General features: G+C 39.6%; 1 protein-coding gene across 1 annotated transcript in view; it reads right to left on the reverse strand.

The window, feature by feature from the left end:
* Positions 1-1,032: 1,032 nt before the first annotated feature.
* ASTE1 (asteroid homolog 1) overlaps positions 1,033-13,027 on the reverse strand; it is a 14,919-nt gene continuing 2,924 nt past the window's right edge. Inside the window, exons 4-6 of the mRNA XM_046678147.1 lie at positions 7,945-8,155; positions 5,874-6,069; positions 1,033-4,101 (exon numbers count right to left, since the gene is read on the reverse strand). Of these exons, the coding sequence (XP_046534103.1) occupies positions 3,771-4,101; positions 5,874-6,069; positions 7,945-8,155 (738 nt within the window). The 3' untranslated portion in view covers positions 1,033-3,770. The remainder of the gene's footprint in view (positions 4,102-5,873; positions 6,070-7,944; positions 8,156-13,027) is intronic.

Consider the following 13,027-nt stretch of genomic DNA (forward strand, 5'->3'; position numbering starts at 1 on the left):
CTTAATTTTTACCTGTCTTTAAACACATCCAGGGCTCTTTCAAATTGGGTCTTAAAACTCTGCAAAAAATTCCTTGATGACAAGAAAAGTGGGCAGGAGGGGCACAAGTACTCACATACGAATAGTTCCTTCTGGTCTTTTTTCATTATTTTCTGAGATTGAGTCTGGCTGCCTGTTCACATTCTGGCATTTCTCCCCTCTTTCTGGGGTGGCTTCAGCCTGACAGCTCTGGTGCAGTTGCTTTAATAGTCTCACATCCTTCCCTTGTCATCTTAGTCACAGTTGATAGTGTTGACCTCCTTTGCTTCTGCAAAATTCTGCCATTAGCTCTGGCCATCGCTGGTCTGGTGCCGTGATCTTTCTGCTCAGCATCTTCTCACTTCTTCCCAGATCCTTTGCTTTGTTCTTGGTTTCCATGTGTGGATGTAACAAACCAATAATGGCTATCATTTATTGCATGTTTTTAGTGCCAGACACTGTGCTAAGTAACTTAAAAGTGTATGTCATTTTATTCTTAGACAACAATTTGAACTATTCTGATCCTCATTTTATAGATAGGGTAACCGAGGCATAGTCATTGATTCATTTATTTTATGCACAAGGGAGGAAAAAATAATTCTAAGACTTTTCTAGCCATACAAGTCTTTATCTTTTAAAATTGTTACTAATTTGAATTAGAAATCCAAATTCAAATACTAAAGTTAATGTGAATTCTTTTTTGTCCTATCAATTATTGTAAAAGGCCTTTAGAGTTTGTATTTACAGGATATATATTAAACTTTATAAGTCCAGGTATCTCAAAAATGGCTTGTACAAATAAATTTCAAGTATAATTTAATTACAACTAAACACAGATCCTAATTACATTATAGTGTTTTTCTCTCTCCAATTTTATTCCTAAAATTTATTCATCTTTGCTATCCAGAGTTCCTTTTGTTACTTAAACTGCTAATTAAAAACATATTCCAAAGCCTCCGGTGAGATTTCATTAGCTAGAACTGAATCAGAAAGAGGAAGACCTAAAGACTTGATTGAAAACATAGGAAACAGTTTTTCCAAAAGGAATACAGGACATACTGCATTCTGCTTCTACACAGGTGCTTCCACTGCCTCCTCTACCTCATCTGAATTACATCCCTGTCTCTTACAGCCAAGCTCAAAATCCAGATCTGAGAATCCTCTGATTTAACCTCTCCTCATCCTGGCGAAGCCAGCCCTGGTGGTCTAGTGGTTAAGATTCAGCGCTCTCACTGTTGTAGCCTGCGGTTGTTGCCTGGTCAGGAATCATACCACCCGTCTGTTGGTTGTCATACTGGGTGGCTGCATGTTGCTGTGATGCTGAAAGCTATGCCACTAGTTTTTCACATACCAGTAGGCTCAGCCTTGGTAGGCAGGTTTCAGCAGAGCTTCCAGACTAGACAGACTAGGAAGAAGGACCTGGCTGCCAATTTCTGAAAAGATCGTCCATGAAAACCCTATGAAAAGCAGTGGAGCATGTCTGGTACAGTGCTGGAAGGGGAGAGGATGGTGCAAAAAGACCACGCAGGGTTCCACTCTGCTGTCCACAGGGTCGCTAGGAGTCGGAATCAGTTTGATGGCACTAACAACAAAAAAACCATCCTAGTAATTACTGTCTTCTTACTGTAACATTCAGTCTGCACTGCGCCATTTTGCACCTGACAGATTACTTCATGAATTGTTCACTTAATTCATTGTGTGGTGTCTCCCAAGCACCTTACACAAGTTTGACTTGAGGGTCAGGTGCTGTGTCATATTTCTTTGGTAAACCCCTTCAGATACCTCGTGGAGGGCTTGTGACCTCTCATTTAATACATACAGAAGATATATCCCGGGGTAGGTAACTTTCCTGAATTCTCACAGAGAGTATAAGTTAATGGACATTATGAGATTTTAACTCCTTTACTGCAGGGCTGGGTAATTTCAAGTGAATGGCCCTGATTGCAATGGCTAGAGAAGGGAACCCGACTTGTTACGTCTACTGAAGGGAGGGCTACTTTGCTTGAAAAACTCCTTTTAATGAAAGAAAAAGATGAATGATAAAATTCAGTTGACTTTTAATTAAACTCTGTAGCCCATACACTTTTCAGTTTGGTGCCTGTCAAACCAGTTATTTGCCCAAGAGGAAGTGGGAATGAATGGTTTTTCGTGCAAGGTTGGTGATTTTAAAAAGCAGTGTTGATGATGAGCCAGGAAATAGGACACTCGTATTGGTATAATTTCCAGATTGGCCCCTAACTCCAGGAATCAAAGAAAAGAGAATTTTGATAAAACAAAGGTCTTATGTGCTTGTAGTCCCCATTTGCTTGAAAGATACCTATCTTCTCAAAAATAGATGCATATGACTGCTCTTTTCTTGATTCTTCTGAGAATAACCATCTCTTTAGGGACATAAAAACAACCTTACTACAGGGCCCCATTCATTCCTCCTAAAATAATAAACAAAAATTTCCTTATTTCAGGAACTCTTATTTGAAACAGAAGGCAGTCTTTAAGGTTGAAAACTTTTGGAGCAAATGAGATTGTGTTTTCACCTTTTGTAAATGGCTAAAGCTAGTCAACACTTGGGAGGTGTGTATTTAGCACTGGCCAAAGCTGGGCTTACTCCTCTAAGAGTATGGTACTTCTAGGAAAGTGGAGAGAATTGTTTACCAGATGTTAGGAACTGAACATAGCCCTGGTCAAAATGGCAGCTTAAAACCACGTTTAGGGTTATCACTGGTGGAATACACTAGTGAGGGAGTAGAGAAGAAAGGAAGAACACAGTTTGTATGATTACAAATAAAATGAAGGTCAGAATATGCTTTCAGATCTTACCCAAATATATTCATTCCACTTTCTTTTTTATTTTTAACTTCTTTATTTGGAACTGGCCAGCACCTTCACAATTCTCTTGGTATTTATAATTTTAGCAGCCTCTAGTGTGTTCCAGAGCAGTGCCTTTCATAGTCTTTTGACTGCAATCCACAGTAAGAAGTTCATTTTGCACAAAGATCTAAAATATATGCGTATCTGATATTTTCCTTTTAAAAACTGCTGGTTATGACTCACTAATCTCACATCCCATAAATGGGTCAAAACCTGCAGTATAAAAAAAATGGCCTAGATTCTGCTATTGCTGCAAATATCTCTAATATTTTAATTTCTTCTTAGTTTTTCCTTCTCCTCTAGATCTAGCAGCTCAGGATGCTGTTTCTTATTTTGTTGGGGCATTAGAGTTTCAATTTATGCTTTAAAACCTGCAGCATATCTAAAGTGCACATCAACCCTGCCAGTCTCATTTACTGAGTTCTCAAAGGTATTATAGTTTTCTGTCTGCATCTTTACTACTATCTTCTAAGGCCCAGACCTTTCATGATAAAGGATGAAGAGGAAACAGTTGTAAAAAAATTGTTTTTGAAATAATAACCCAGCTTCTGCTTATAGGAAATAATTGAAGTAGGACTTCTGTTCTTTTGAAAACATAGCTGGATGAGTTGCTGCAATTTAAAGGTTTTAGACTATTATTATTAACTTACTGAAATGGAACAAGAAGTACAAACATGCTTTCAAATGTGTTTAAGAAATACAGAAGTTTCTCAAATCAGGTTGTATTTATTAAAAGCAAAATACAAAATAACTTGGAATTCAAAGGTTACCTATTGCAATGTTTATCTCCTAACAGGTTAGTTCTAAAGAAAAAAGTTAATCATTTCAAGGGAGGTGACAGAAGAATTTTAAGTAAGAATTACACATCTGGTTACAGACTGAGTTTATTCAAACTCTGAGGTCTCAATATGTTCCTCCAAGTTTTCAACCATTAACAGCTCAAACCGATTGCTTCCCTCATACCAACATCTAGTGTCTGAGGTGGCTCCCAGTCTGTTCTTTGACCAGCTGGTACCGCGTTTCTTTTGCCTCTTTTTTTGGGGGTTTGATTTACCCTTTGGTAGGAATAATTCAGCAGGGGCATGTGACCTCGTGGCATTGAACAGATGGTCATAAAGTTGCTTTGCCTGAGGACACATGCTCAGGAGACTTTCTGCAGAGGTTGTTGTTAGCAGTTGTCGGCTTAATCCATGCACCAGGCTTCCACTGTACAACCTGCTCAATAGGAGAGAAAAGGGTGTTGTTAAAGCACAGGTTTGGTGCACTGGGACACTATCATTGACGTGGCTCCAACAAATGCCTCTAAACACTGAGTGCTCTTCTTGCTTCTATAAAACTGTTATTAAAATTACTTAAGAAGAATCTGTTCCCTGAAGGAAGGAACTGAGTTGTTATTACAAAGATTACTTCTTCTTGGCTGGCAGTATTTAAAAACTTTTTATCAACAAATTAAATGAGAGGTGCTTGCTGGTTCTGCAACTAGCCTGAAGTTGAGCAGGCCTCTTAATACTTCAAAGAAAAGCAATTAAAAATTCCTTTGATGAACCAAACAGGCAGTCTGTTGAAATATGAGAAAATTTAATGGCATTGTTTCCAAGGTCATTCATTCACCTGGACTAAAAACCTACTTCAAAAATATAAGATGGGATTTACTGGAAGCCACAAATTTAATATATAACTTACTGCCAGAGTTGATCGACTGGTGCCTTAGCAATTGATATAGGACCATCATATAATTAGTGGAAGATCACCATTTAAAAAGCCTTGGTAAATGCTGAGGTGCAAGAACAATCCTTCTCTTGAAATCATTATTATGAGAACTGTTTCGTCTTGTTTTTCCTGTTTTGTTTTAAAGGGATTTATGGTAAGTAGAGAGGATCCTGTCAAGAATGACCTAAACTATTAAAGAAAAGGAATAAAGAATCCATAGGTCAAAGGCCAATTAGTCTTATTTGGTAGAGGCTTCTTCGGTTAGCTCAGATATGAGGCCCAGAGATGTAGTAACAATACTATTTACTGCTAGGAACCTTTTCACCTGGAAATTTTGGAAGTCACACCAGCATATTTTGTATGCCTCTATATATCACTCATTCATTTGACAAATATTTCAGTACTTATTGTATGCTAGGCACTGGGGCTACAACAGTAGACAAGTCGCTGTCCTCACAGAGCTTCCATTCAAGTGGAGAGAGAGAAAGCACATATACAATCTCAGCTCCATTTTCTAACCATCTCCCTTTTATCTTTCTCTCGTACCTCCTGGATGGATGGCCAATCCATTGATCCTACCACTTTTTCACTGGCCTACACCCTACTGCGGTCCTTTCGTTTTTATTCAGCTTAAACGCCACAGTCAAACACAATCACTTCCTGGCATACAGGCTACCTCTCCCTTTTTCATACTTGCCTGGCAAAACAAAAACTCTAGATAAAGTTCACTTAAGCATCTAATAGTCATCTCACTAGAATAAAAACTCCAAGACAGCAGAGATTTTTTTTCTTACTGTTTTGTTCACTATACCCTAGCACAAAGTAGGCATTTAATAAATATTTGAATGAATGAGTGAACAATACGCCAGTGGTAAGAAATGCACTTACAAAAATACCAAAGAGTAACAGAACTAGAGTGACTGGAAGTAGAGAGGAATATTTCAGTACGGTGATCAGAAACAGCCCTTATAAAGTAATATTTGAACAAAGACCTGAAAGAAATGAGGGAATGAGTAAGTTATATCCCACCAACAACTGCCTCTTTTTTTACTTTTACTTTAAAGGAACTGATTTTTTAACATTTGGTCTAATCACAGAAACTTTCTTTGGGAATATGAAAATAATATTTTTCCTTGTTTCCAGCTCTTCAAGTATAGTAGTGATCTAAGACAAATTATACTAAAATTAATTTTTGAAAATAACTTCTTTGCTTTAAATATAAATAAAGTTTTTACTTCTGTGTGCAGCCTTCTGAACTAGTTTCCCTTGGTGCTTACCGAGTTAGGTCTGGCTCTGGGAGAGGCGTGGACAGCAGCTGGTTGAGATACACCCCCATCTGCAGACAGCACTGCCACTGAGAGAAGATGTGAGCTGTGTCTAAATCCAGTCTCGTTCCTGGCCTCGTCTGCTCCTTCACTCTTTGGAACTCTTCGTACAACATCTTAGCACCATCCTCCCGCAGATCTTCCTTATCTAGATAAAGAAACAACCCAAGGGCAGTATTTTCAAAGACATTGTATCTGCTTGTAATTTTCTCCATATATAAAACTTCAAATTCCATAGGGAAAAAATTAGTTTAAATAACAAAATGCTTTTCTCTTCTGGCTCTTTACTATTTTAACGTGACTGTAAAAGCCTTGCTGTATAAATTGAAATATTTATACTGAAATGCCTTTTAATGACAACCTAACTTTATTCAACTCCAAATTATTTTTTTCCTTAAAATAATATCTCTTCCAGTTTCTGCTACCTGACTTTAAACACATCTGCATCTGAACTCTCCAAACCCTAAATCTGTCTCTATGGAAAATACAAATTACTATTAAATATCATTCTCTTTACTGTTCTCTTTCACTAACCTTCCTTTCATGCGATAGTGCACTTACAGAAACAGCCTCTGTGTTCAAAGCACATTTTAATTTGTGTTTTATGGGAAGAAATCAAAAGTATGACTCATAGAGAATGTGGCAAACCATCAACTTCACACAGTAGAGGATAAGGGGCAAGAAGCAAGAACCCTAGGAAACAAAGGATGCGATGTGTGTTCAGCTACAAGCTTCTGCAGGTTTGTTTGAGCAGGAGCGCAAAATGACATCTGGACCAACTCAAAAGTAATAAAAAGCAGGCCCACCTTTTACCAATTAGCGAGCAGCAAGGCACTGAGCCTGCCTGGGTGCGGGGTCCACAATTCCTAAAAGAAAAGAAACAGACCCTTGACATGCCCCTTCTGTTGGACTCAGGTAGAAACTTAATAGGCTTGTGCTCTGAGAAATTCTTAAACTATGTTTATTATTCAATGAGAGGAAATACCCTAAACTTGTATCTTAACCAGTAGTAGGCTTTAACTTATTTGTTCTGCATTAAGGTGGCTGTCATATAACAACAGTCCCTCTGACAGCTGCTCTCACACTTGGGGTGGCTGGAAGTTTATGGTGGTTCATTCTTTCATTTAACTTATTTTACAAAGTAAACTCCAGAGTAGCATTACCCAATAGAACTTTCTACAGTGATGGAAATGTTCTGTATCTGCACTGTCCAGTACAGTAGCTTCCAGCCATATGTGGCTACTGAGCACTTGAAATGTGGCTATAGTGTCATTGCGAAGCTGAATTTAAATAGCCACATGTGGCTGGTAGCTATCATAATTGATAGTACTGTTCTAGAGTGTGATAACTATTATACATGTTCACATAAAGTATTATAGCATTCATGATCTTTTAAAGAGAATAATTCCATTGCAGAATTGAAGTGCTCCAGTGCATGAACATTTATTTCACCTGATATTTAAATGCAGATGAAACTGCCTCAAAGTATATTTCTCTAGAAAGAAAAGTTCCTATTTCTATCATCTCTACTTACATACTAATTGAAACTTATGGTAGAGAAAAAGGAAAGTAAAAAGACAGCACAAACACGTTTACTGTAGTTATATGGTACTCAGAAATTTCACCAGTGGGCAATTTTAAATAACTTTCTAATGATGATGTAGCTGCTGTATTGATGACAGGGACAGGGATGGGGAACATGGAATACAAAATGCAGCTGGCACATGGCACAGTCACCCTTCCTAGATTAAAGCGTCGGGTGCCACGGTGCAGGTGGGATGAGGTGGTGTCAGTACATCTTCACTGCTCTGCCCTTGGAGTCAGCCCCTCAGCACCGAGCCTGGCACACAGAAGTGCTCACAAATATTTACCAGTGAATGAATGACATTTTGGTGCTTCCTGTTCAAAGTTCTGATATAACTGATGGGAGTATATAATCCAAGAATATTTTTTGTTTGTTTAAACTTTTGATTATATGCAAGTAACATGCAAAAATATACTCCTGGAATTTCTAGATACCTACCAGGGCTGTGGATTATGGCATGCAAGGGCCCCATCAGCATCCCCAGCAGTAAGGCCTGTAGATGATGTAGCTTTGCCTTGGCCTCTGTGTGCTGCAACCAGTAGCAACTGACAGCAATGGGCAGCTTCAGTGAAGGAGGGATTGGGTCCAGAACGGCCTGCTTCACCTTCAGTGTTTCTAACAGAAGTATCTGCCTTCTAGCCAAGGAGAGCTGAAAATACATGCCAAATACCCTGTGAGTTACTTTGGGGAACGTCCTTTTTTTTTTTTCCTAGTAGGAAGCGTCTTTAATGCAAATGAAACTGCTGTGTCAGTTTCTTATCTTCCTGTGGAAAAACATCAGCCACACTCAAAGCATTTAGAACATTGATAAGACACTTAATAAATATGGTTGACTGAACGGATGTATTGTCTACCACTACACAGCCCTTGCTCATGTCATTCCATCCTCCACGCAGGCTGGTGAGCATCTTCAGTGCACAGGTCACTTGGGAAGCTTGTTAAAAATTCAGTCCTCGGGCCCCACCCCCTAAATTTTGATTCAGTAAATCCAAGGGGAGCCCAGGAATCTGCATTATTTATTTATTTTTGTGAGGGAGATTCACCCTGAGTCCTCCTCTTTTCTCTTTTTTCTTCTTTTTTGGTTGAGGAAGATTAGCCCTGAGCTAACATCTGTGCCAGTCTTTCCCTACTTTGTATGTGGGATGCCTCCACAGCATGGCTGATGAGTGGAGTAAGTCCACATGCGGGATCTGAACCCACAAACCCCAGAGGATTTCAGCCACCCAGCCATGGGCTCGCCCCAGGAATCTGCATTTTAACTATTCTGCTTTGGGACACAAAGATCTATACTTAACCCTACCCTTACTTGCCAGTGAATGTTTAGGCCCCACCTTCTCCATGATGCCATTACTGATCACCTCCAGAAGAAGGCAAACAGATTACATGCGCCCTTTGCAGCATATCATACCTCCTTCTGCTTGTTTGGGTCCTGTCTCATGTCCCACCCCTTGAATGGTTTGACTGTCTTTGTGTTCTCCCACACAGCAATTGTCCCAGGGTGGCTACTTGTAGGTCAGAAGCATATTCAAAAGAGCTAGGCACGTTTAAGGACTACCTGTATCGTGCTTACAGAAATACACCATACTCACTTTTGCTCCATGCTTTAGAGAGCGCACTTCAAATGAAAGGAAGTAAACAGCTATGAGAGCTTCGGGCTTCTTGTTGAAGTAATTTTACCTTAATGAATCTTAGGACTGAAGAACCATAACGAACCTTGCAGGTCACACACTTTACAGATAAAGGAAATGAGGACTATTAAAAGGACCCCTTGGGGGCCGGCCCAGTGGCACAGCGGTTAAGTTCACATGTTCCACTTCAGCAGCCCGGGGTTTGCCGGTTCAGGTCCCAGGTGTGGACCTACACACTGCTTGTCATGTGGCAGGCATCCCACATATAAAGTAGAGGAAGATGGACATGGACATTAGCTCAGGGCCAGTCTTCCTCAGCAAAAAAAAGAGGAGGATTGGTGGCAGATGTTAGCTCAGGGATGATCTTCCTCAAAAAAAAGAAAAAAAAGGACTCCTCAGGGAGACTTTACAAACAAACTTTAAAGAAAAAAAAACAGTTGTATTACTAGTGTCTGCACACAGCCAGAAAAGGATTTCTTTCTTAGCACCTAACACCTAGTTAGTAGTCAATAAGTATGTTGACAGCTGAGGATAGAGATGTTAACCTCAAGTAAAACACATCATAATTGACAAAATAGTTTCATCAATGCATGAGAGCATTAAATACAATGATTTATAATTACTGGTTTTAATAATACAGTGGTAAAATTTTTGAAATTAGAAATATACAAAGTGCTTTATAGTATAATCAATCACCCCTATGAGAAGTAGCATTAACTACTTAAATTTAAAATAAAACAAAAACTATTCTTTATAATCTCCTAAACTGGTAGAGATATGCACCAAGTAAAGCTAAGAAAACACGTGAATTCTTTTCTGACATAATGCTTAAATTATGGCATTCTCTAGCCATGTTATAACTTTTCTGAACAAAGCAGAGTCTGGGCTTTGACTTCAGAGATGTTCTGTTCCTCCCTAACTGTGTCCTTGAACAAGTTTCTGAACTTTTCTACAACCAGTCTAATCATCTGTAAAATGGGCAGTATAATGAGTTACACAAGACGTTTCATGGAACCCACCAGTTCTTAGCCCCTTTCAAAAGGGGAACTAGTCTGCTCACAGCCCTTAAATCTGATTAGGTTTTATCCCACGTGACAACTCCTTTCCCTTCCCTCCAGGAGCAGGGAAAGCACAAACCTGCTGAAGAAACTGCCAGAAAGAGGCTGGTCTGGGCACTGCCTTACTCCCCAAGAATGATCCACTTACATCTCTCCTTACGATTAACCTCACGTTGGTTAACTTGAGTGGCACTCTGTCCACTGCAACTAACATAACCAAAATGGAAACCCCACCCTATGTGCTAACTGTGGGAATTAAATGAGAGATTATATAAAGTTTCAATTACAACAGCTGGCACAAAGCAGATAATCAAAGTATTCTTACCACATCATGTTAAAGAAAAACCAAATGAACAGATACTATCACAAAGTTTCTATCCTTGTACGCGCATTTGTCTTTGGAATCACATTTGCTCCTGATACTGTTTAATGTTATCATAGCCTCATTAGAGCTAACAACACTGAGCTAAAGACAGAATTGATTAGTTTATGTCAAGGGAAAGCCAATGCTATCAGTGCACAGAGAATGAACTGAAATTTCACCCTACTTTGAATACAGGTAAGTGATGAGAACACTTGTCACTTTTACTTAGCAAGGAATGTAATCAGCATGGTACACTCAACTGGATTTTCACGTGGGGGAAAAGTGTTCTGATCCCCATATCACATCATACACAAAAAAATCAATTTCGGGTAGATTGAAGATCTAAATGTGAAAAGCAAAAACAATTTTCATGACCCTGAAGTACGCAATTTCTTAAGTAGGTCACAAAAGTGATAACCATAAATAATAAAAATTTAAATTAGACTTTATTAAGAACTTCTGTTCATCAAAGCATACTAGAGTGAAAAGACAACCCACAGAATGGGAGAGGCTATTCATGATACATGTTATTTGACAAAGAATCTAAACACAAATAAAAAGCCAACAGAAAAATGGGCAAAAGACTGAACAGAAACCTACATAACAATATCCAAATGGCCAATGAATACATGAAAATGTGCTCAAATAAGTCATCAGAGAAATACAAATTAATACCCACTAAATTGGCTAAAATGATGCCACAACCATCAGATTAGCTAAAATTTTAAAAAGGGTAGAAAATACCAAATATGACCCTGGTGTAAAGTAAGTGGTACTCTCATAATCTGCTGGTGGGAATACCGGCAAAACTACTTTGCAAGACCATCTGGCAATATATCGTCTAAGCTGAACACATGGATATCCTATGACCCGGCAATTCCACTCCTAGGTACATATGCAATAGAAATGGGTCCAGGGGCCAGCCTGGTGGCGCAGCGGTTAAGTGGGCACGTTCTGCTTTGGCAGCCCGGGGTTTGCCAGTTCACATCCTGGGTGCGGACAAGGCACTGCGTGGCAAGCCATGCTGTGGTAGGCGTCCTACATATAAAGTAGAGGAAGATGGGCACAGATGTTAGCTCAGGGCCAGTCTTCCTCAGCAAAAAGCAGGATTGGCAGCAGTTAGCACAGGGCTAATCTTCCTCAAAAAAAAAAAAAAAAGGGTCCATATTTTAACTAAATGATGTACACTAGAATGTTCATAGCCCGATTTGTAACAACCCAAACTGCAAACTACCCAAATGCTCATCAGCTATAAAATGGAAAAATCAGGGGGCTTGCTCAGTGGTGCAACAGTTAAGTTCGCACGTTCTACTCTGGCGCCCTGGGGTTCACCAGTTTGGATCCTGGGTGCGGCCATGGCACCACTTGGTAAGTCATGCTGTGTCAGGTGTCGACATATAAAGCAGAGGAAGATGGGCACGGATGTTAGCTCCTGCTGAGCTGTCACTAATGGAGAGGCTAAAGAGGCTAGTTCCTGGTCAGCCGTGTAGGCCAGGGATCTACGCCATGGACATCTGGGGCTGGATAATTCTTTGTTATGGGGCGTTGTCCTGCACATTCTAAGATGTTGAGCAGTATCCTTGGCCTCTCCCCACTAGATGCCAGTAGCAACATACCACCCCCACCAACTGCCCAGGTAGTGACAATCAAAAGAGTCTCCAGACATTGCCAAATATCCCCCAGGGGGCGAAATCACCCCCAGTGGAGAACCAGTGGTGCAGACAGCTGCAAGGACTCCCACAGAAAAGCAGAGCCCGATTCACAGCTGCTGGGACGCTATGGCTGCTGTCCCATGCCCCTGAGAAGAGTGGCCTGAGTATTTAGTGCTGAGAAAAACCCCCCCAGAGCACTGCAATCAGTATTGTTCCATTTATCTGCATTTAATTTGTAGAGTTAATTGTGTTAACATAAGCAGTTTTACAGCTTTGTGATTTTTAATATATTTATGTAATATTATAAAAAACAAAGTAAGCTCTGGGATCCATGAGAATTTTTTTTTTACCTCGAAAAGGGGATTGGTCTGCGTGTTACTCAGGTTTAAGCAACACTGAGATAGGCTTAAGAGTCATGTTTTCAGTATCAAACTAAGCAAATGACGATGATGCCATAAACATAAAGCCTAAAAAAAATCCTCATCAATAAAAATGAAAAATTAGACCCAAGCATCAGTATTAATCTTGTTAATTGAAATCTGATGCAGTCTGAGATATTAATTATGCCTATGATCAATGCCTATAGGCATACTTTTTTTTTTGCAGTCCAGAATTTTTTCCTTTTCTTTTTTTTAGCTACATAACCCCACTCTATTGGCAGCTAGTATCAACAGAGTAGTAGTACTAACTGTGAAGGCAACACATATTACTGAAGTACAGTGGAAATGGCAGATGTGGAGCTAAAAAGATCGAGGTTTGAGTCCTAGCACTCATACTCTCTGGCTGGGGTATGACATAGTTACTTAGTTTGAGTCCTAG

This window comes from Equus quagga, chromosome 1 (genome assembly GCF_021613505.1).
Source record: "Equus quagga isolate Etosha38 chromosome 1, UCLA_HA_Equagga_1.0, whole genome shotgun sequence".
Lineage (NCBI taxonomy): Eukaryota > Metazoa > Chordata > Mammalia > Perissodactyla > Equidae > Equus > Equus quagga.